General features: G+C 40.7%; 1 protein-coding gene across 2 annotated transcripts in view; it reads right to left on the reverse strand.

The window, feature by feature from the left end:
- ABLIM2 (actin binding LIM protein family member 2) overlaps positions 1-19,438 on the reverse strand; it is a 130,688-nt gene extending 111,250 nt beyond the window's left edge. For both annotated transcript variants that reach the window (XM_041402751.1, XM_041402747.1), the window contains exon 1: positions 19,400-19,438. In XM_041402751.1, coding sequence (XP_041258685.1) covers positions 19,400-19,415 — 16 coding nt within the window. In that variant the 5' untranslated portion in view covers positions 19,416-19,438. The remainder of the gene's footprint in view (positions 1-19,399) is intronic.
- Positions 19,439-25,958: the final 6,520 nt, after the last annotated feature.

Consider the following 25,958-nt stretch of genomic DNA (forward strand, 5'->3'; position numbering starts at 1 on the left):
AGTGAGTCTCCCTTACTGTTTCCCAGGGCTGCGACATCTGGGAGCTCTGTCCACCCTTCCCCACTGCTGACCATGTACCAAAGGAGCATTAGAGCACAGTCTGGCACTGCTCTGCTCCCAGTGCACCACAGAAAAATAATGGTTTTAATTAAAAACCATTAAAAAATGGTTTTAATTAAAGAGAAGCCCAAATTTAGTTTAATGCAACACACAGAAAGAACAAGTGGTTCATGCTACCAAAGCACATTTCCAGCATTTATTTCCAAAACAGAAAATAAACAAACAGTCAATCCAAATACTCCTGAAGTAAATGATGACTCAGATGGTAAATACCCTTTCTACCACATCCCACTTCTTTCTATCATTTGGAGTGACAGCCCTGCTCTCACTGAATTAAAGAAGACAATTCTGCTTTGTAATGAATGAAATCAACATTCTCTCCTGTATGACTTGTTTTTCTGCACTGCTAAGCACTATCATTATCTGGACTTTAAAACTGCTTCATTTCAATACTGATTCTGTAGAAACAGGCCTGAATTTCAAAAAGTTATTTTGCTTTTCGAGGTGCTCTCTTAAAATACAGATGTGGTTGTAGCAGTGAGTGAGGTAGCTGAGAAAAACACAGCCTAATAAAGTTACACTGATCAAACTGGAAGCAATGAGTATTCAAAGCACAATATGCAACTCCATGAAAAGACTGATGGGTTCCTCAGGGTGTGAAAAATGATATGATGCAATTTAATTTTCTCAGGAATAGAGTTTCTTACATAAGAGCTAGGAAAAGGACATAGTAAGGGCTAATATGTTAAATAAGCAGAGAACTAGGAACAATTCCTTAATGCAATCCAATCCTTACCACTGCAATAATTTTAACTACAACTGCCACTGGGGCTGTGGAAAATGTGACGTCTTATGGAAATGCTTCTCTCTACTGACAACCAACCAGCTCACCCAACCAATGAGACCTTAAGTGCCAAAAGCAGAAAACTTTGAATTAGAGACCATGACTTGCAGAAATCCTTAATTTGACCTAGCTTGCAGATTCAAGTAATCCTGACAACATTTTTCATGTTGTCAATCACAAATCAGTCCCAACTCTTTGTGACTCTGCTAGTAGCATTTGCTGCGTCACTAAGCATTAGAAATTCTGCCATCTCAATTTCAGTCCCTCTTCCAATTCTGAGCTGAAACGGAGTCAAAAACTCGTTGTCTGAATTCCAGTCTGGCACACAACAACGATTTCCACTTACACTCCAGGCCATACAAGCTTGATGATCTCCATCATGTCACAGGTTCCCTGTCTGACACCCTGCTGGAGCCCAGGGCAGACAGGTTTTAATGCCTTGCACTGCACCACTGAGTTGATAACAGCAATGCTTTCAGGCACCTTCATATTTCCAGAGCACTGAGTAAGTCTAACATGGCATCTTTTTCAATGACAGCTGCAATCTTCAAAGGAACAAGTTTTCAGTTCTTCCCTCTAGGTAAGCATGAGCCTTATACAAATAGAACAGGTAACACTTCAGCCTTCCATTGTTTGCTAGAGATTGCTGAAATGCTACTCCCAATAACAATGCAAATTGTATCAGAAGAGTTAGTAACTCCCAAACAAGATCACTCCGTGAGAATACTGTACATGAAACCATGTGCAAATATATTTTATTCAAAGCAAATATATAATATTTAATGGTTTAAGCATTTCTCTTGGGCAAAAATTAACAATGTGTGGTATTGCGTAATAAAAATGAAACATCTTGAATCTCTAGCTTTAAAATTAGGCTCTGGAAGAAGAAATTCTCTTTCTGATTATTTTCAAAATGTTACCAAGTCTTACTTCCAGATGCTGATTATGCTATTAAGCTCAGGATACAACCAAATATTAAATAAATGTGCAAACTGCATCTTTAATGTAGACTCATATCAAAATTTTACAGACTAAGTCAAAAACAAAGGAAGACGAAGAAAAAAAAAGAAAAAAGAACAACACTTCCTGTTTTAGAGGAAGATTTGTAAAACAACAGAAAACCCCTGCACACAAATACCTGGGAACTGCTGACCAACACAGATGTGGTCCTGGGGAAAGAAAAGGACCAGGGGAAATGCAAACCCCACCAACTACTACTTTCAATAATAAGAGAACAGCAACAGGTTCTCTGGTTGTAAAACAACAACTAGTTCTCTCAGTGGAGAAAGAGCAGATCTCAGCAGGGTCTGATCTTGGGCCCTGTTATTCACACAAAATAGGCCTTTCTTCTATTATTTTCTTGAGAAAATTTAATTTTGCAAGGAATACCTGCTGTAAATTCGTCTTAACCAAAATAATAAAAAGTTCCCCAAAGACTAGCTAACCATTTGGAAAAAAAAAAAAAAAAAAGAGTAATACTGTGTAGTTCTACAACTGTCATCTAAAAATACAGGATTTTTTTGGTAAATATGCTTTTTTCAAGATGGTGTCATGCAGGTTTTCTGTACACACAGCAATAAAATGATCTTGATTTAGAAATACACCACTAACACAAGGCCATTGAGTATGGCTCTTCAGAAAGCAGCAGAATCCCTGCACCTCTGGTTCAAGAATATTTTCTGCTGCACTTGACAATTTGCTTCTTTTAAACTTCTATTGAACTTTCTTTCCAATTGCAGGTCAAATCTGCCACCTAATTCCTCCCTTCAGCCCCATTACTGACAGTCTGCTAGGGTGATTATATCCATACAGGTGTAATCAACACTTATGTACAAACTGATTAGGTTAATTTCTATTCTGAGTTCCATTTAGCATCAGGTAAGGGTAAAGGAAAATTGCTGCAAGTCATCTTTTTGTCCTCAGACAGCCTAAGCACCCAACTCTCCAGAACTATAGCAGCAGTCCCCAAAGATGCTCCAGCAGACTGACAGATTTCCTACTTCCATATTTGGTCTGTTAATAATTACCAGAAACTGGAAAAAGACAGAAAATAAACTCATTATTATCTCTCTGAGATGGAGTTCTCTATTCATTTTGTATGTTCTCTTTTCATCCAGTGAGATTAAATTTGTACAAAGGCAGAATTATAACAATCACTTTAAAGTTTATTATTCTACTCACACAGCAAGATTTATTTTATTTAAAGCACTGATCCAAAACCTTTCAAACACACTCAGACCTACTCAAAAGCCTTAATACTTACAAGCTAAACCTCATCTTTAGCACATATCAATCCATTTATTGGTTGTATGATTAGTTATGGACATAATTAGAAAATGTAATAAAATTTGCTTCTTTTAACTTTAAATTGCTCTATCTTTAAATAAAAGCTCCTTTTTCTCAGTATGTTTTGCTATCATTTTACAGATAGTTTTAAACTACTGAGATTATACCTCTCCTATCTAGGAATTTCTTGTATTTTTCACATTCACTCAAAAGGAAAACAATGGTCCCAATATTCAACTTTAAATCAAGACACTATCTTAAAATTGGGCTAGCTGTACTAACAACATATTAAATTATAATGAGAAGCTGTGTACTCTGCTGTGCAGCAAATCCACAGACTATTAGAAATTTATTCTCAGGTCAGCTGTACAAGAGATTAGATCTTTTAATTATCTGTCACAGAATTAAGAGTTAGGAGCCTTGAATCCATTCAGCTGTTCAGTTCAACCTGTAGAAATAAATCTGACCTCTTACAAAGCACAAGCAAGCACCACACACACTCTGAGACACAGCTATGGTTTTAAAATCACCATGTAACTCTGGTATAACACTGTGCTTCAGAACAACTGAGCTTCCCCTGGAAATGTATGTGAGCCTGTGTTTTTTGGAAGTACTGCACAAGAGTCCCAGAAGCATTGTCTTGCTGTCCTGCTTTAGCTTTAAATGTAATTTTAATCATGCCAAAGTCAAGTTTAGCACTCCCCCACGCTATATTTAGAACCAGAATAATTTAGGTTGGAAGGCACCTCTGGAGGTCATTCAGTCCAGCCTCCTCCTCAGCACAGATCCCACTAGATCAGGTTGCCCAGGGCCTCGTCCTGTCCAAATCTCAAACCTCCAAGTATGTAAGGCTGCCACTTTCCCTGCTCCAGTGCTCTACAGTCTTCCTGGGAATTTTGTTTCTTCTTGTACCTAATCAGAACTTGCCACGTTGCAATCTGCCATGGGGTTGAGCCCTGTCCTTTTGCCACACACCTCTGAGCAGAGCCTGGGTCCATCCTCTCTCCAGGCCGGCAGTGGGACATGAAGACACTGATGCTGTCCCTCAGCCTCCCAAAGGAGCCTGGCTCCTGCAGACCCTCCTGGTCCCTCCAGCCTCTGCCCATCCAGCCTGTCCACAGCCCTGCTCCACTTCCTCCAGAGCCAGGACCCCGGCACCACAGCAAAGCACAGCTCTCTAAAATCCTACTTTAACATGAACACCATCACAGCAGAGTGAGGACACAAATTTAAAGCAGGGTGATGAAAATTAGCCTTCCAAACCCATATTTTGTACAATTTGAAAACTGACCCAGCATTCAGTGCTGTTGAACACCTTTAACTCACAGCATTTTGCGCATCCAGGTTTTTTTTTCACACAGCCATCTTCCATCACAGTACCATGTATCCTAAGTAACAAACCAAGACTCTTCTATCTGGATCTGCCAAAAAGGAGCTTGGAATGCCTTGAGGGGGTGTCAACATTTCAGATATCAGCATTTCTCATCTGTAGCTTTAGACCACCGGATTCTAAAATAATAGAAACTAATATTTTACTCATGCTTAAATGGCTCAATAAATGCCTTTAAGATATAAATGCCATCATTAATTTATTGTCCCACAGTGTTACCAGTCACAACAATATGTAGATTTGCAGCAGCCTAACCCAAGGACTGACCCTAAAAACCAAATACTAGATACACCGTGACACTGGTGATCCCACCACCAAAAATTCACAGCAGAAGTAGAGCAGCCAAACAGTTTTTAAATCTATGCACAGACCAAACATACAAAGAAAACAAGGCAGCTTACAAAGTTACACATTTTGCAATTCGCCTTAGAAGTAGTGATTTTGTTAAGGCAATCACCTAACAACATATCCTCAGGATCACAGGCATTACTGCACAGGTATCCAGTTTCCAGCCTCTACACCCTGCCCAGGCTCCTCACAATTTAAAGAACAGGCAATGTGATTAACACTGCTAATCTGGCTGTACTGTGAATTTTGGCTGACTCTTCCATAAGGGAGCTCTGGGAGTTTTGACTGCAATATAAGAAGTATTGTTAAGCCCTCAAAGTTCTATCACACCCTTGAAATCCTTGTTGTTTTAAATTAAGTACCATCCCTCAGAGATATGTGACTGTGCAGCAATCTGTTCCTTAGTTTTTCATTAGATTAATGTGGTTCTAGTTGTCATAGTTGCAGAGAAAGGTTAGAAGTTTTTAACATTCTAGAAAGTCTTCTCATCCCTTTCCAGTATGAACAACATAAACAAAATGCAAATGGTAAAAAAGAGGCTCCAATTTCTGTTCCATCTTATGATTGTGGATGTCACTGCTTGTGATTTTTCCCTTAATGCTCTTGTGCACGTACACGGCCTAATTTATAGATCTCAGGAATATGCATAAGGTTTTGGCTTCTGCTTGTATACTCTCTAAATTTATGATACTATAGTATTTTTAAAAATATAGATGTATTTATTTATATAAAGTACTAGAGATACACTGTAACACCTTGTTTTGGAGAAAGAACACCAACCACATGAGTTTTGAAGTGACCTTCCCATGGTGTTGGGAAGAGCTGACAGTGCAGTTTCACTAACCAGTGTAGCCCCAAGAAAACGGAAAAAAAATTCAGAGAAAAAAAAAGAGAGAGAGAGAGAGAAAAAAAAAAAATACTCCCACAGCAAGTGATATTCCTCTTGGAAACAGCAGGAACGGCCTCTTTGTCCCACTCACTGATTTTATGGCTGTGGACAGGTCAGTGGTGACAACACCCACAGCTGAGCACCTTGTGCCAGACCAAGGCAGGGGCCAAAGGCAAATCACCAACATGGCTGGTGCCAAGGGACCCAGATCTGGCCCCAAGCCCCCCAGCACTCAGAGCAAATCCTAAGCTGCTGGATCCATCTGTGGACCTTTTGCTATAATACTTCATTTTCCAGCCCGCAGGCAACTGACAGAGCAGATGTCGCTGAAATGACTTAACGTATTAAGCTGCTATTTGTTTAATTCTGATGTGGAAAATGTGTCACACTCTAAATAGTTTAGTATGTTAATGTACCACTGCAGCAACCTACAGCAATCTTTAATAATTTTATTTTAGACTTATTTGCTTATTGTACTTTAAATCATAATTAAACCTGTCTTCTTGCTTCCTTTTAAGTGTACTTACTCTTAACTTCACCTCCAGTTTCCTCAAGCTGAATAAACAGAAATGTTATCACAAATAAACATTTAATGTTCTAGGATATTTTATCTACAATTTATTTGCATTAAATTACATAAGATAGATGCAGATAAAACTTCCAGTATAATATATTCTCTTAATAATCTGCAGCACAATAATTCATAAATGAAGGGACTCTGGGGGCTTAACTTTAAGGCATAACAGCTTAATTTCTGTATCTGCATAAGAAGGCTGACCAAAGCTATATTTGCAATGGGTCTCTGAATAATGGTATTAAAATCTGAAATCTAAATATTCTTATATGAATCAAAATTTCTCAGAAAATATTCTTCAAAATTTTAATTGTAAGGTAAGAGCTGATTTTAATAACTACAGAATGAAGTTTTATTTCTTATATAAATACATAGTTCCTTGTGCTTCAGTGGGATTATACACGACAGTATAGCTACTCTTGAACCTGAAAATAATTAATCTCAAACTTTTAAGGAATCAATTCTAGAATAATTTTTGAAACATTATGATGAGCAGTACAAATGAAGAATTGCAAGCTGTAAAGATGAATGCTGAACCTTTCAAACTGAAGGAGAAATATGAAGTCTACTGAACTTTTCTGTGCATTCACAAGAGATGCTGCAGAGCCTTATTAGCCTGACAAACCCTAAGCATGTATTAGTAAAAATAATCTTCTTGCACGTAGCTGCAGCCCTTTGATAAGTCAGCACCCCTTGCATTAGCACTTTTGGTTTCTTGAGGCTCTGGGCATGAGTAAGACACATTTAGCTTGCCAGTGCCTGACCCTGTTGATTTGGGTTAGGCATTGCACTGTGGCAGCCTTTCCTGCAGGCACTGCAGGGCTGGCTGCTGCTTCAGCAGTGGGGTCATGTCAGCAGCTCTGCAAAGAACCCTCATGAACTTCTTAAACTGTAATGGAAAATCAAAACTCTGGAGTGCACTTTTAAAAATACAGCTTCTGAAACATGCTTCTGTGCTTGTAAACCCAGTTAAAGGATAACGTTGCATGACATTGAGGAATTCTCGCAGAGAAACACTCGTCTGCATTTTTCTGTACAGCAGGCTCATCTGACTTGGTGGGCAGGCAGCCACTCCTCACTGGCCCATTGCACAACGGGTGCAGGCACAACCCACTGTGAGGCACCTCTGGAACAGGCCAGAGGTGTCAAAAGGCTTCCAACAACAAAAAAGCTGGAAGGAGTGTGTTCAGCGACAGTTCTTCATAACCACCCTGTGCTGGTTGCCAGCAGGCACCCCCAATGTGGCCTGTCTGCTCCACCTCTCCTTGGAATCATGCATATGATTTTCCCCCAACAATTAAATTATACCAGCAGTGACACTCTTCTGCAATGATGAAATGGTCAAAACCTGCTGACAAAGAAATGAACACAGGAATCTGATGCTTCCTAACAGAGAGCAACAGGACACAACCAACACGGTGCACTTTGGTCAGATTTTTTTTAAGATGGACTTGGTTGTCTCAATGTCTTTTGAAGATGAGTACCATGTGTGGCTTGGAGCAGGTTCCCTTTATCTAGACAATCATAGTAAAGAAGCTTCACTCAGTACCAGCCCTCAGAGTTGAAATAATCTTCACCCCAACAACTCAGCTTTCAGGTGACTGGGGGATACAAAAGCTGACACATGCTATCGGTGTGACCTGGAACGGATCACAGATCTTTTCTAAATTACCTATTGAATCCATGTGATTGTAGCTGATGAAAGCTGCAGAAACTGAAAAATTGGAAAGTTGCCTCAAACCCCAGCTGAGAAAGGGAGATGGGTGAGTACAGAGAAACCTGGAGCTTTTCCACTTTGCTGCGCTTATCCATAACAATGGCCTTTGGGGGAATATTAACTTAAGCCTGCCTCTAGAGGAAAAAGCTGTACGTTATCTCTTTGCCACGTTATGCCACCTTTAAAGAGCTTTAAAGAACTGGCAAGTGACAGTGACAGCTGCTGGCAGGAGTCTGCTGGGGCAGGCGTCATGGGGGCTGCACAGATTCCTTGGTGGGGCTGCACGCTCACGGCTTGGGTGCCAGCACATGCTGCCTTTTCCTATCATGTAAAAATAAAAAAATAAAAAGAAAATTTAAAAAAAATAAATTCCAGGGTTAGGGTCTAAGGATTTTTTTAAAGTATTTTACATGTGAAGTTTTCTCTGATGACATCAGCTGCAATATTTGTTTCTTTTTGAAATGAAATCTCCTCATGGATATGATCCAGAGAGGAACAAAATCAAGGGCAGGAATATTTAGGCTGCCAGGGGCATGGAGTTAGCAGCAGAACACTGGCTTTGTTACAGTTGGTTTTCTCAAGCCCAACTCTTCCCTCCCTTCTTGAGCCACTGGACAAGCTGAGGACCAGACATTATTTTCAAAACTTAGGGGAAGATGGCAAACAAATTAATCTTTCAATTTCCACTCTTACATCTATCAACAAATGTCAGCCACTCATGCCAATGCCAAAAATAACCCAAAATGTATTAAGTCTTACATATGTAAAGTCAGAGTGACCTAACAGAAGGAACATTTAATTCAGACCTTGGTATTTCACTCTTCTTCTCTTGACTAATCCTACCCAACACAAGTCACAAATCTCTTCTCAGTTCTGCGTGCACAAGAAAATCCCCTCCTCCTGCGAGAGCTTTGCAGTCAATTGACAAAAAAAAGACTGTCAGAAATTTAAACATATTTACAAAAAATGAGCACCAACATACCATAATGAAATTCTACCAAAAGAAACTCTGACATCAGAGAACATAAATGTCATACCTCCTACCAAAAAAGCAAGGGGTTCCTGCAAAATACGGCAACATTTTCCTAAAGATAAGATGTCATCTTTTAGTTTGGGATTAAAAATAGTACAACTGTTACCTATGACACAAAGCCAGAGACAACATCTCCTCCCAATAGTTTATAAACTATATAAACTGCAGTCAGAAAAAATACAGGAGATATTAATAGAACAGCAATTATCATAATAATTACATTATTTGTATTTAAAAGTTTTCCAGCCATTTATTGCATTTTTGCTTTCTTTAAGCCATACCATTTCAGGATGCTTACAAAGAAGTATGCAATAAAAAGTTGAAATAAATTGATTAAAAGAGATTTTAACACTGACAGTGAGATTCATGAGCCGTGTTGGAAGCAGCCTAGAGACAGGAAGGAGTGGAACACCTAGAGTCATTTGTTTATTTGTCTGTGATTTATTTAAGCCATTTTGTCCAATGGATTTGTGGATGTGCAGCTCCTACTGCCCACTCAAAGTGCTCCCTCCCCACTGCTCCAGTGAGACCCAGAGCTGCCAAGGTGAAATGCCAGGTAGCCTGTGACCAGTCTGGTTCTTTAGTAAGTGTTAATTCTTCATGCTACAATAATATCAGTGCAATGGAATAATGTCCATGTAATATTTTTTTTCCACAGCACAGTTACAATGATTTCCCTAGAAAATTCACAGGGGTTATCTAAATTTCAGTCATTTGCCTTCCAGCTCAAGAGACATGATCTGCCTTCCAGATCCACAGAGCCTGTAGGGTAGGAATCTTCCTTTAAAATATCAAGGTTTATTGTTTACCCACTGCTAAGGCCTCTCTAAGCAACAATGGATGTGCAACTCCTTAAAATTGTCACAGGTTCACCTAGGGAAAAAAGAAATTTTTTTATTTTTTTTAATTACAAAAACGTAAACCAGTACAGCATTTTCTAAGCATGCAGGGTAACTGGCACAGAAATGGACTATCAGGAGAAGTGATATGCTCAATACCTCTTATTGTCTTGGAAGAACACACTTCTGCTTTTGCAAGCAACTCACTGTTGGAATATATGAGTGAAAATAATCACTTATACAGAAAAGTAGAAGAGGATTAGATGGCATAGCAACTGAATTTGACCCATAACTTAGGCAGTGTCTCAAAAACAGTTTATGCATGTAACTAGAATTAAAGATGGAATGCAGAACTGATATATTTGTGCTTTTTGACGCCCACAGTGCAAACAGCTATACTGAAAGCATCCATCACTGTAATAAATACATAATTACTGACCATACAAAACATGTATGACAGCAAAATTACTGAGATGGAAACTGGGACTGCCTCCAGTATACAGGATTTCTATATATTTCCAAAAACACTATTTACCCTTGTATTTAGAAAGGGTCTGAGAAGTTTCATCTGTCTAATTCTTAGCAGGACAGGTAAATCGAGCATCCAACCAACACTGTGTGGCAGTTTCTGACAGCTTCAGCTTAACAGCCAGGCTTCTTCTGCCAACTTAAATTTGCAGCTTGTGCTGTTTGCTGCTTTCTAAAATAGGCATGACTACGGCACGCTTCTAGATCTATGTAGACCTTATGTGCTTCAGAGACAAGACACAGAAAGCTCAGCCGAGCATTTCCTCAGAGCTGGCAGCACTCCCCTAATATCAATCTCATAAACTTCACAGGACACAGCCTGAGCTGTTCCCATTAAAAGTCAGCTTTGACCTTGGGAAAAAACTCAGGCGTATCGCAAGTTAAAATTATAGATCTATGGAAAGAAATGCAAAACGTGCCTATTGCTTCAGCAGTTCTGAAAATGTATCACATGGCTTCAGAGCAGAAACAAGATTTAACCCCAAAGTTTAGCAGTAATGAAAGTTAAGGGTTCCTAGCACAACCTAGGCTTTAGTCTTAGGTCAAATCCTATTAATAATATAGACAACAAAATCTGCAGCAGTGTCAGTGAGCAGCTCTATTAAGATATAAATAGAACTTTGTTAAGCTGGCTTCATGCATTTAATGAAATTTAGGCCACACTACCAAAAAGAAGCTAAAATTCCTCATCTGAGGTGATCATCCCTTAGTACCATCCTGAAAAACATACAAGACCAAGATGGACACAGCCACTGTCATCGTTAGCTCCCAGGTCAGGACAATGGGCACAGCTAGAAACAAGCTACTCAAGCACTCAATCCAAGCTGGTACAGTCTAATGATCTGAAATAATGACAATAAATGTCAGCAAACTGAAACACAATCTAGTGTGTTTTATCATTACTAAAGGTCTCATGGCTCATACAGACGTAAAGAAGATGCTAGAAAAGCTCTGGTTATGCTGTCACTGACAAGACATTAAGGCAATCTGTGAGATGCTTCTTACCTTAGTTTGGGACCATGAAAACCTGTGGTTATTAAAACAAAGATGCTGAAATGATTGCACCTAATTCTGTACAAAGGCACATTAAAAAATGCCCTAGTTCCAAAGAGATAAAACACTGCAGTTCACAGTGATGGGTGATGATACTTAAAACTTCTCAAAGTCTCAGCAGTGGAGAAGCCAGACTTTCACACCGAACTCCATGTCCCAGCTGAGGAGCTCTGCAGCTGCACATACACAACCCCCAGGACAGGTCTGCATCTCTAGGCAATTGTTCAAGAGATTTGTGATACATAAACCCTGTTTCTCCACGGGGTCTGGCTCAGGAAAGCTTACCAATGTTCATACATGCAGCTGACACTAATTTTTCTCCAATTTTCCAAGGCAGGAATGAGCCATCAAAATATGTCCAAGAAGATTGGTTGGTAAATGGCCACACAAAACATTTAAGATTAATGTGCCTGTGGATCTCTGTAGCAACACAACAGATGATCTGCAGTCATGGTTAAGGACAGTTTCAAATACTCACTGAAAACTTTGCACCAGATGCCCAGAGATCCAGCTGACTACAGGCCAGTCTTCAGTTTGGCAAGTGCTGGAGCAACATGGTCTATTAAATTTTGAAAATCTCAGAGGCTGGAGATTTCACAGCCCCTCTGCTACCCTCCTTGGTTCCCTCCTGGGTTCAAGCACTATCACTGGGATTTCACTTTCCCTTACAACCAGCATGAACTTCTCCTGCTACCCCTTCAGAGGGTTGCTTCTTGCCCTTTTTCTATGCCTTTGTGAGAGGAGCTTGGCTTCATCTCCCCTTCACCCACCCATCGGGGGAGGGGGGTTGAAAAACACAATTCAATTCCCCTCTGTCTTGTCTCTCTTTTCCAGGTGGATCAGGAGAAGAGCTCTCCATCCCCTCTCCCTGGCTGCCGCCCTCTCAAGAGAAGAGCACAGCAGCTTCCACTGCACCAGTCCTGGCAGGTCCAGTCTGTTGACCAAGTGGGTGGGAACATCATAGCTCAGTTACGCCATTAGTCATGGAAAGGTCAGTGCAAAACAACTCTCCTCCCTTATCACCAGTATTTACCCATCACCTGCACCCAGGATGTTTCTGTCAGTGCCTGAAGCCAGCAGCAGAGCACAGGGTTGAGTTTAGTCTGAGCAGGGCCAGAGCTGCCGAGCAAACCGAGGCTCAGAGCACAGGCAAAGGCCTGGGTTGGCAAGCCTGACTTGCAGCCAGGTTAACAGACAGCAGAACAGAGAGCATATGTGCAAGTCACAGGGGTGAGGCGCCGGGGCCAGTGCCAGACACCCACAGCACAGCCATACGCAGCCCCAGCTGTTCCCGACTGCCTCAGGTCCCAGCTAAGGCCTTGGGCTGCAAACCCTTTTCCATTCCCATCCTCCTCTCATCAGGGTAATAGTGTCAACACAGCCATTTCTATGGTTTCCTTTGTATCAGTACACAATTGTATTTGTGGCCTTAAAGATTAGATCCTCTGTATCTGTGTTGCATCTAAAACTGTAACCAGGTGATTGCCTTCATGCTGCTGGTATTGCAAAGCCAAAGGAAAACCACAGAAAACCCTACAAGACTCCATAAAGCCAAGCTGAACTCAGTCAAATATCCCCAGTGGAGTCTTACAAGGTAAAGAACAGAAAAGCCTGTTTGACTTGCAGATCCCAGCTAAGTCTGCAATACCGAGAACACCAACTGGAAAAGGGAGGGGAAGAACTTGAAAACAGAGCAAAGCAAATGAAGGTAACTGAGAAAAAAAACAAATAGGAAACTGTAAAAGTATTTTTTATGACTCCTAGAGCACTCACATTATTTTAAACTGCAAAATTTATAGCAGTCTAGGATTTAGAAATGTACCTCAGTAAACTCTCCAGACAGAGGTAAAAATAAGAAAATAAGTCAAGAAAAAAACAGTGGTCTCTGATCAAGACCTCTCCAAATGAATCCCTGCACACAAGGCTGCCCATTCATTAAGTCCCACTCAGAGATGCTCAGCAGAGAAGATCCCAGTATATATTTAGACATCAACTAGTAAACTGTCTTATGAATCACTTCTGAGATTCCTTTATCCTAAGTCATATACTCCATGTCATATAATCTCTAAGTCGTATACTTAGGAGGAGAAGGAAGTATATGACCTATTTTTTAAAGTGACAAAAGCTTTTGCCTGACACTTAAGCAGAACAGGTTCTGTGGCTTGCTCTTCATATGATATGCACCAAACTTTAACTCTTACTTCACCATGAATTTTACCACACAAACAGCATGACAGCAATTCAATCTTTGCCACTGCCTGAACTAGACTTGAAGGAACACAACTAGTGAAGGCTTAGCACTCCCATTTTGTACACCATACCCAGCTATTTCACTCCATAAACCACCACAGGAGAGGGATTTTTTCCCACTGAAGCACAAATTAACTTTATGTCATATAATCTCTAAGTCATATACTTAGGAGAAGGAAGTATATGACCTATTTTTTAAAGTGACAAAAGCTTTTGCCTGACACTTAAGCAGAACAGGTTCTGTGGCTTGCTCTTCATATGATATGCACCAAACTTTAACTCTTACTTCACCATGAATTTTACCACACAAACAGCATGACAGCAATTCAATCTTTGCCACTGCCTGAACTAGACTTGAAGGAACACAACTAGTGAAGGCTTAGCACTCCCATTTTGTACACCATACCCAGCTATTTCACTCCATAAACCACCACAGGAGAGGGATTTTTTCCCACTGAAGCACAAATTAACTTGGCAAAAGGGAAGAGGAAGAACCACATTTCATCCTCCTCTGAAGTATCATGCTAGAAATGAACTGACAGAAGAGCTGCTTGAAAACTTCCCAAGGAACTGGATGCTGTATTTGTGAGCAGCTACTATGCAGTAACAACCAAGATTACACATTTGTTCTTCATATCCACCATGAGGAGCAACTGCAATCTGTTACTGTTTTACAATGACAGCATTACTTAAACCTAAAAATAACAGTTTCTAAGTAGGAAAAACCAACCTGCAATTAAGAACATTAAAGTATTTTCAAAACATCACTAGTGATCTGCAATTCAGGAATGTGTATTTTTCATGGCCAACTGCATTTAGACTTTTTCTTTCATCTACAGATCAAGAAAATTGTCCTATAAGATCAGGAGATTCTTCAAAATATAGTTAATGATCAATTTGACTAATACCAGTAGAAGGATTTGATTTTAAAGGAGAAATAAAAAAAAATGGCTCCTAAAGCTACAGAAATATTCACTGAACAAAGTTTTTATTCATGTCACATTTCTTATCTGAAATGGAAAAATACATAACCATGCTTCATGAAAAACAATACTCCATCTACATTTCAGAGCACGAACATCAACTAATAAGCTGTGAAAAAAAAACATTCCAAAAAACATTCCAAAACATTTCAGATGGTAACAGTTATGGACCTTGACATGCTGCTAATGGATCTTGACACAGGGAATAATACAAATTCAGAAATGTTTGCCTTAAGGTTATATTTAAGGATGCAGAGAGCAAGCCAGCAAATTGTCCACTAATCTCCAAGGCCCATGTGCTGCCCTCCATCTGATGCTGGGCTTGTGCAGAGACCCAGCTCTGCTGCCTGGGCCCCCTTTCATCCTGGCACTTACAGAGCTCTGTTTTTAACAGCCCCATGCAGCACAAGCCCTTTTAACACAAATATGTTTAATTCTTCACTGTGAGTGCTGAGTGCTTGGTTGGAGAACCCAAGGGTCCAAAGGTGAGTTAATGGCACCAGCAAACCCCTACAGGAGTGGAAAATGCAGCAGTGAGCTTACAATTAACAGCAATCAGGAGAGAGGAGTTTTCACTGCTAAAGCTTTGATTTGTGCAGTGTAGAGGGGAATTGTTTGTCAAATCGACCAAAACTAAAACCAAGAATTCTTCACTTCTCCTTGAATGTTGGCCATCCAATTGCACAGAAGAGAGGAAAAAGTAGCTATGCTTGTATTTCTCAATTTTTTCTACATTTCTTAGACCTCTATGTTTTTATGTCAAAGATAATTCTTGGCGATTAAGTACATAAGCAATAATGTCCTGAGGAACAAAACTGAAAGCATACTGCTTGTACATCGTACTGCAGGGGCAGTCAGATGTGAGCAGACACCAGCCCACACCAGCCCAGAAAGGTGCTCAGTACTGGACAGGGGCTTCACTGAAAACAGGCAGGTGAGCAAGGAGACCTCACTCAGAAAGCCAAATGTCCGGATTCTGTTAAGAACTATCCACCTCTCCAGAGATGGGCTGCAGCACTCGGGCAGCATGTGAAGGCCACCAGGAGTCAGGATGTCCTGCAGTCAGGAGTTACCAGCTGATGTGACATCACCTGAGAAGCTCTTCTGACCTACTTCTCCCTCCCCTAACTGTGCTGTGTGTTTCCATCATCCAAGAACATGATGCCATTTAAAAGATACATTCACTGAGCTGAAACCATTTTCTTAAGAGCTGTAAAGAATCCCCCAAAACCTTAATAAATCCCAAGCTACAGCTTCCTGTTCTTTACAGTCTAAGAAATTAAATTGTCTTTGCAATTCAACCTCAGAGGAAGAAAATACCATCAGGAAATACATTGTTGGGTTTTTTCCCAGGGAAACCTGGATAAAATAACAATGAAATGAAGTAGTTCTACTTTTGTTTAATTATGAAGCATGTAGGATTGCATCTTATAAGGTGAACATGTTCATTAGCAGGCACACTCCAAAGCAAGCTGACCTCCTGGTGCTCCTGTCTAGTAATTCAATGCTCTTTTACCAGTGCTCAGAACAAAGGGCTGAATGAAAAACGTTGTATCTAAGTATAAAAATATAGCACAGTCTGATACAAACATAACTTTTGTCTCTAGGGAGGATTTTTATCAGCAAAGTTGCATGCGAACTTTGAAAAGGAATTAATCATCTCCAAGCTGAACTGGGCCCTGTGTGCCCAACCTGAGTAACCTCTTTTGTAACCAGAGCCACTGCATTCCTGCTCCATTTGGGCTGTGGCACTCCATTAGCTGTTCTCTGATCCATGCAACCAAATTGCCCCTTTAATATAATAGTTTAAAGACTAAATAGCTGTGTGAATTTGTGTCATGACATTTAATTTAATCTAATCTAAGATAACTCACCTAGTATGTAATTAGCTCTGTGATTCCCTTTTTGCACTTAAATAATAGACATCATGTTACCCTATTTCTGAGAATTGAGGAGAACCTCATTTTCACAATCTCAAATATTTAACCTATTCTGTTCTTCTTGCTATGATTTCAAGATGGCAAAGAACTTAATTATTAGACTGAAAACCATATTATAAGCTCTTTAAAGTACTTTTAGTATCCTAAAAGCACAACCACTTCATGCAAATCTCCCAGGTATAAAAAGCAGCGAATAGGCTCTTAGAAATAGTTTCAGCCAAGACCAATGGTAAGTATATATAGAAGGCAGCTGAGGAAAATCATGTGTGGAAGAATCTAATTACTAGATATGTAATTACAACATACGTAATAATGCATCTGAGCTGTGTCTTACTATACCAAATGATCATATGCTTTCTATATTTAAAATTATAGCCTGAGTCTGCAGTCCATTCATCAGGACAATGGCTCAATGTATGTACTATTGAACTGTTTTAAATTGTATTACCTGTATCAATACATAACAAACTACATCACATTTACCACATATAAGCATTTCTATATCCAGTGCCAAATGCTATGGTTAAAGTGGCAAAGCAGTGTCACAGCACTGCCTGAAACCTTCTTGATACAGACAGTGGATGGTGTGCTGCCTTGGTGCAAGAGGGGACACAGACTGAGCAAAAGTTTCTGGAGTAATAATGCAGATCCACAACTGTTTGCTCCATCTCAAGAACAAAAGCAATATTGGGAATTTCTCCTAGATTACCAAACCATGCAGCAATTCATTGGATCTCGTGTGGGGCTGTTTTTAACACACGCTGCATCCTTGTTTTCTTTGCAGACCCAGAAATATATTTCTGTTAGAGTAAACAGCAAACTTTGAATTAAAGCCTTTCCATAGTAATTTTTGTGGAAATCTCTTGGGAAAAGCAATTTTAAACAAACCATGGCACTGAATTTGTTGTACAATTTGTTGTACATTGTACCCATCAATGTTAACGGAAATTTTCCATTGATTTCACTGAGTAGATATGGGTCCTCACATTTAATTTATCATGAGAATTGATTGCAGGTTGTTTACATAGCCTACACAGACACACAAAATCAAAATCTGGAAAGATCAAAGCTAACCCTATACTTAAAACCAAAATTCCTAAAACTGCCAGTTATTCTTTCAAATGAGACCTAAGAACTCTCAGGGTTTTTTTCCACTCTCTTTTTTTCCCAGGATGTTATTTTTATCTTGGCACTGTTCTTTTTTGCTATTTAATTTACACCGTGTTTGGAGCAATTACTGAGATAGAATTGTGTCAAGTCTCCTCTGCACTAACTTTTCTGCTGGGTTTATAACTTCACAATCTATGTAATTGACATTTAAAACATTATAGAGAGAAAAACTTAGACTCTAATATTTCCTCTACCAGGCTCAGTTCTACCACAATAGAATTTAAACATTTCTCAGTATTTCATGTTCTTCAGTTCAAAATTAGAGCCAGGCAACCAAGGAAATGATTCCGTACCGGCATTCCCCCAGTGCCAAAGGAGATGTTACATCCCTGTTAACTATCCCGATGCTCTTTAAAGACAGGAAACAGACTGGGGATTTGTATGGTCGTTCAAACACCCTGCAACACATGCTTTGCTCTCACCTGCAAGGCCAGTGCCTTGGCCTGGGCACTTCCACAGAGGAGCGGCAGGCTGGCAGTACGTGTTTCACCCACATACCATGTGAGGACTTGGACAATCAGCACACATGAAAGCACTTACACCATCAACAAACATGAGGAAATGCCAGACTAGGCTTTCAGCCGCAACCTGCAGCAGGTGTCTGACCCCAGGTCACTCACTGTCCTAAGCTTGTTCTCCTCTCTGTTTGCACCAGGCTCCCCTTTGGCTCGGTGTGAGGATGTGGTATGATTAAGCATGTTGACATACAGAGTCACCACATAATTGTAGCTATAAAGCCTCTCCCTGTTGTTGTGGTAGAGCATATATTTAGCACTACAGTTACCCTCACAAGCGAAATACACAACCACCTCCCAGAGTCCCCGCTCTCTGTGCACAGCCCTGCATTTGCCTTAAGGACTATAATATTTTGCAATCAGCTGTGCTCTGAAGTAACCACCCCCCGCCGACACACAACGCAGATGAATGCTGAATCGCAAAAAAATACAGTTCCAAGTCAGTTCTCAAATCCGGCAGATATCACAGGACAAATTAGTTTTGTATTGCCCTGGGCAACTGGATTCCTCCGGGTGGCAATCCTAGCTTGGGCTCCGCGGCACATCCCTAATATCCACCTTCTCTACCGCCACAATATCTCAGCCAGCAGAAAAGGCCGGCTTTCAACCCAAATATCCCCGTCTGAAAAGCTGTGTGCTCCCACCCGGGATGCCGGGCGGGCCGGGGCACCAGCTGATGCCGCCCGCACCGCACCTCGGCTGCGGGGCCGCCCGAACCGCTGGGTACCAGCGGGGGATGGACACGGGGCGCCGCGCAGGATCCGCAGCCCCTCCCGCCCGGCAGCGCCCGAGGCTGCGGCAGCTCCCCCCGCGACAGGCGCGCACACAGATTCTCGTATTTTCGGGAGGTGTTAGGTGAGCGATTTTCATCCGGCTGCCGCTGCCCGCACCCCGCGCTGCAAGGAGACGGACCCGAGCTGGGCAGCGGCAAAGACGCCCCGAAACATCGGGGGTCCCGGCCGGCCCCCGCGCCCGCCTACCTGTGCCGGTGCTCATGGCGCGCAGGAGGGACCGCTCCCGCCGCTCTCGGCACGGCACGGCACGGCACGGCACGGCGGCACCTTGGGAAGTGTAGGCAGCCCCGCGCCGCCACCCGCGGACTACATCCCCCTCCGTGCCTTGCTGCGGCCGGGGGCGGCTCCGGCCGCGCCGCTTCTGCGGGCAGAGCTGCTGCAGCACCCCCAGCCCGCAGAAACTTCTCCCCAGGTCTCTGGCGGAGCCGCAGCCCGCTCGCACCTGCCGGCCGCCACCGCTCCGGCCGGCCTCCCTCGCCCTAAGGCTGAGATCTTCCTCTGCATTCTGTCCCGCTGGCGCTGGGCTCGTTCCATGCCCGGCAGAGCCGTGAGGTGCACAGGTGCTGCGGCGTGTCCCCAAGCGCCCGGGCAGTGACAATGAGGATGCTTCGCTGTTCCCCAGCGCAGCCCAGGCTCCCAGGCAGCGCTGCACCGCACGGAAGGTGTTGGCAGCAAGTCTGGGCGTTCAGCAGGGAAAAGCAGTGCTTTCGGGATCAGGTGAACTTTCACTGATCCTTTGGATTGGAAAGTACAAGTGCACACAATTACTACTATTAAAGCCATTTGCTTATTAAATACCGATTTATTCAGTATTTCATAAATCTGAAAACCTATTTCTGTGAGAATTAATGGGATCTTTAAAAAAAAAAAAAAACAAAAAACAAAAAAACAAAAAACAAACATCTGTTTTCACAAATACAAAGGCAGCCAGCGTGGTTGCATAAGCGTGCTGAACTGCACAGCTGCTCTGATGCTGATTTCAGGGTGTGCTCAGGGCAGCTTGGGGTTACAGTAACAGCATGAGGAAATAGGGATTGAACACTCGCTTTGCATTAATATCAGTCTGCTCTGTTCCACTGACAATTGCCTAAAAGTTGTAACTTAATTAACAGTTGTAAGCATGAAACCTACACAGCTTTCCCAGCCTACACCTGAAACTTAAGAGATAAGCTCTGTAGCAGTGCTTACATATCACATTTTGATAGAGAACCATGGTCCTTGGCCCTGTGTAAGAATGGCAGTGCCTTATGGCTCTCATGTCATTGGTCTGCTGTGCATGGGGAAACCCTGCACATAATCACTGCCATCAGGAGGAATGTGGACCCGAGCAGCCACAGGATCAGACTGTCCAAACAAGTAACATCCCATTCCTGACAGCCACCAGCAGTGGGTATCTGCTGAGGGGATTTCTTGAGCCAGATGTGTGTTCTTTGTTTAGAAGAAACTTCTGTGGATTTTCTTCTGTTGTCTTGTGCAGTTGTAGCTTGAACACATGCACGCTTCAAATTACTACAGCCTCCTGTGCAGGGAATTTCACAGCCAACCTGTCTGCTGTGAAGAACTATCTGCAGTTTTGAACCTGCTGTTTGCTATTTTTACTTGATACCTGCTCATTCTTGTAGTAGAAGAGATAGCAAACATACATTTCCCTTTCACTTTCTCTGTGCCACTGATGAGTTTACACTGCTCTATCAGATTCCACCCTTCACTCCTACTCTAGTTAGTCATTCCTTAAAATGGGTGACTTGTAACTTCACCACCATGCTGCTGTCACTTTCTGTCATTTGTTCTGGAGTTTTATTGTTTGATTATCCACTTTGGTTTTAATCATGAAGTGTCTTTGCATATAATAATCATCATGAGTTCAAGGCAATCTCTGGGTGATGTTAGTAACCCTGTGGCTATGCATAAGTGTTGCTTTAAAAGCTAAATTAGACAGAACTCTTGTCTTGGATGTGGTGGGTGTACAATCCATATGGGAGGTAATGAAGAGGAAACTGCCTTGGGCTTGAAGGCTGCTGAAGGACAGTTTGACCCTTCTGCTGGGTGGCAGTGCAAAAGGAGGATGCATGCTAAAGCCTTCCATAATTCATTGCTGTGAGAACCCCAGGCCCACAAGAGGTTTTTGGAAGTTTTTCCTACAAGTCATAGAGACAACTTAAAGGTTGAAGTTACTACACAAATGCTCAAAGTGCCCTCACAGTGTCAGGTCTTAGGGAACACTGAGAAACAGGCCATGGACTTCAAATTTCCCCTTCTTTAGGGTAATGCCACCTGCCACAAGCTTGATTAAAAGCTCCTGGAAAAATCACGGTCTGCTTCTGGTAAGATCCCATTACTCCAACAAATGAATAAGGGAGTAATCAGCACTTTAAAGGTCTACTGTCTAAAAAAGATTTTCTCTAAGCTTATCCAGAAAAATCCCTGCTTCAATGACTTTTGGAGGTAGTTCAGTATCATGGATGACACAGATGACACAAGCATTACTTGGGAAGAGGTCATAGTTCAGTGCATGAGGGGTTTATGGCAAAAATAGTTGCCAGAGTTTATTCTGAATTCTGTTGGATTTGATGTTATCCTTGCTCTCTGGAAAAGCATTGTCTCTTTCTCTGAGAAGTTTGCCTTGAAAGAGTTGATAGCAAAAGTGTGGTGAAGTTGTTGGTTTCACAGTCAAAGTGAAACCATCCAGAAAGGGTTGCCAAGAAGGCTTATACTAAACAATTTAAACTGTGCACCCAGTCTCACAGAATAAATAGCTCAAATCTTTCAGGACACCGATCTGTCCTGAGAATGGGCAGATACACTCTTTGGGCCACTGTAATATTCAGCCTCTTGTTACCAATCTCAGGCTGGTGGGCAGTCATCTCTTGATTTCATTTTTGAAAGCAATCAGCTTGTCCAGCTATGGCAGAGAAGGCTGAAAAGTCAGCCTTTGACCTGTCAGCACTTTGCACCACTTCTGTCATTACTGGGAATTCAATTGGCACCTGGCAAACCTGATGATCCTGTCTCTTCCTTCACATCCTCAGTGTCATCTTTAATTCTTCTAAGAGCTTTTTTTTTTCTTTTTTCTTTTTTTTTTTTTTTTTTTGAGTTTGACTAATGCTATGCGAGACAAATTTACTTTCTAGCATAGAAGTGTTTTTTTCTAAAATTTCTCCACTAGTATTATTTGGACGATGTTATGGAAGAACTTTACATTTTAATGTCCATGTACATTTAAACTCTGTCTTTCTTAAGTACATCTTTGTGTCTTGCTCTATTGTATTAGCTGTATCAGGAAAATAAAATCTTCACTATCTACTGAATTTGTAACCATCCCAGTTATCAGAAATGCATCCTCCTCACATAAGGGAATATATACTTATGTATCTTCCCTCAAGTAAGGGAATATGTTTTCATGTAAAGAAAAAAAAAGAATGAGCACTGTAAATGTAAAGAAAAAAATATAATGTGTCTTCAGTTAAAAAAGGTCCAGCTGAAGCAAGATAAAAAGGATTGTTTCTAATATTTCTGAAGTTTCCAGCTTCATGGTGGTCATGGTCTTCCAGGACAATAAAATTATTAATTTTATTTGATTATTTGTCTGCAAGTTTTTTTGGTCATTGCTATATGAGAGGGGTCATATTTTAAATACACCTCAATGACGGAGGGTCCAGCAAGGGAGAGAGAGGAACTAGAACTGCACTGGGAATGAAGCAGAACCTTTATCTCCTCCAAAAAAAAACCCAACAAAACAAAGCAACCCAAACCAACTAACCAAAACAATAACTACAAACAGAGCAAAAACCCAAAAACAAACGAACAAAAAAAAACCACTTTGAAGAAAGCCATTATCCATCCTGTTGCCAGAAGTGATTTACATGCTAATCCAGACTATAGATAACTACAAATCCAAGCAGCTGTTTAACCTGGTTAAATTTTCTCTCGGCTTTATATTCAAAGCAGATACAGTATCACAAGATTTTTCAGGTCAAATACCAACTTGGAGTGAAACTTAAAAAGAACAATTACTTTGTGCCAGCCATGCTATTAGTTGTGTAAACCCTTCTAAAGTTGTCCTAAACAGATCTCTCATGAAAAAAAAAAAAATCAGAAAAAATTGCATAAATTAGACCTGCCTTTGTGAATCTTACTGTGCAGCTCTGTATTTCATGCCATTAAGTTCTATTGTATAGCCCTGAAAACTGAATTTAAGCTCCTAAAAATCTACAGTAATTTTTAGTTTTTAACCTGAAATCTACTTTATAGGCTGATTTTCAATCTAAGGTGCTGTCTTTTGACAGCTGTTATATCTTCTGGAAGACAAAAGAAATCTTGCAATTTACAGTAATGTATTTTGAAGTGCTTATGTTTTAAATTACAAATTATCCTTCAATCGTGTTTTGTAAATTTACAGAAATATGTCATTTTCCTATTAATTCAAAAATAGAAATTCTTTTGTGTCACAGAATATTAAGACCCTGACATGACATGCTGTCATGACCCCTCTTTTGTTTTTTACTGATTCTCTTTTGTATGACAAAAGCTCCCTAAACATCTCTGTGTTAAAAACATTTCTACTTTTATTTTTCTGGTGGCATATACCTCTTAGGAATTCAGGGCTGGGCTACTTTGCCTGGGTTACAGAAACTAGACTTGAACTTCTGTAATTTTATGACTACTTCCATATCGAGTTATGAGTTTTTTGACATTAAAATTACTATATCACAGAATTACTGGTTCTGAGGAAGTTGCCAAAATAAGCCACCCTTGTGTTTGCAAACAGTGACAGCAGTTACCTCTCCACCACCTTACTCTGTTTCTTGTATTAGAATGACATTGGTAGTAAATAAAATATAAGGCAAGTTCCAGAAGAGTAACAACTGGGATCTTAAAATGAGATTCTGGGTATGGGAATAAATTGCCAGCTACTCAGTGAGCCAGAAGCACACATGTTTATAAATAATGAATTAGTGTGAAGCAGCAGTAATGAAATAATAACATGGCACTACATTAAGATGTCTGAGTTGCACTATCAAGATGTCAGTAATAACTTTTATACAAAGCTCCTCTCACACCGTGGGAAGAATATAAACACTGCATCAGCAGCTATAACTTAGATATCCATTACCCATTACAGACCTAAATGCATTATGATCAGTAGGTCAAATAAAACTCCCAGGCAAACTTTGAAAACAGCAAGTGTGAAAGAACATCAAAGGGAGCAATGGCTGAGGATGAAAGAAATCTTTGTTACAGTGAGACAATCAAAGACTGTTCTCTCATGTCAGCAGTCAGCTTTGGGAAAGTTGGTCAGAATAAATAAATTTTAGTATTGTGGGTTGCTGCACGTGGCAGGAAGTCTAGCAGATAATGATGAGCATCCATATAGAATTCATACACAAGGATGACAAACTCCAAGGTCACAGCAATGAAATGGGCAGAAATACAAATGCAAAGAAGCGTTTGGGGAAGAGCCAAAACAAAGCATGAATAATATAAAAATCACTACACTTGCAAAAAGCATTGGCAAAAATTTAATTTTAATTTGGGAATGGCAGATGAAGCTTGCAAGGATTTCAGTGCCATGCCACACAGTGTGTGTAACCACTGGTATCAATACTTAAAACAGTAAACATGTAAATAATGTTGTGCTTTCTGTAGTAAATAAGAAGGATAATGAGGTCCCTTTTGTTGCAAAGAGGTTAACATTTATTAAGTATATTGTGATGCCTTGCCAATGTGACTCCTTGGAAAACCACTCTTTATGTGAAGCTACAGCTTCTCCCTTGCAGTAGATGATATCACAGTTCAGTAATATCAATTTAACTCTGAGTCAATTTTACTCTGTTTTGCAGCCCAGGCTGATGTGTGCTGATTTAACATTCCTTATCCTACACTGCATAGCTAACACTGTTCTTATGTAAAAAAAACGTACAACACAGCCTCATGCCAGCAGAATATAAACTCTTCTGAGGTGATAAAATTCTGTGTAGCACTGTCTGTAAGTGAGGCTTTGCCTGGGAAGATGGTGACAGTTTGAGGAACTTTCAGCCCACTCTGGCACTGAACATTCCTGAGGCATCAGGCCCTAGAAAAATGCAGCTGTGACTGATACTTCTCTCTGTTTCCTCAGCTGCAACAAAGCCATCCTGGACTATCAGTGTTGCTTTCCAGGATTCACTAGGGGACGGTCTCAGTCTGTATGAAATGGCCTGGACCAAGCCTACCTAAATGAGAACTTAAATTTTACATGGGGACTGTGGATAGCATATGCACAGATGTCAACTAGGAAAAAATAAAGAATGGGAACATTTTTTTTTTTTCAAATATGGGTAAAAAGTGGAAAAAATATCACTGAATGTAATTAATGGACATGAGACATGCTGTGCATTTAATGGAGTGAGTCCAAAATATGTTCATGCTTATTAAAATTTTTATGTTTAGCTGCACAGTCTTAAACTTATAATCTTTTTATACAATCCCCTCACACATTCACACCTTAACACCATTATTGTCTGTGGTGGCCAGAGCAAGTACAGTTGATTAAAAAAAAGTCCATAAATGGAATTATAAGATGATTCCAAGGCTAAATTCCAGACTGGAAGCATCTAGAGTTTTCATGATTTTCAGATCAATATTAACAAAAGTTCCACTGTCTCAGATTTTCCCTGATAAATAGAAATCTTTCCTCATATTTCTCAAGCTTGAAGGTTGCACTATACCTTTTAAATATTTTATTCTTACAAGAAGTACAACCTCA

Source organism: Onychostruthus taczanowskii, unplaced genomic scaffold (assembly GCF_017590055.1).
Source record: "Onychostruthus taczanowskii isolate IOZ18803 unplaced genomic scaffold, ASM1759005v1 scaffold2, whole genome shotgun sequence".
Taxonomy (NCBI): domain Eukaryota; kingdom Metazoa; phylum Chordata; class Aves; order Passeriformes; family Passeridae; genus Onychostruthus; species Onychostruthus taczanowskii.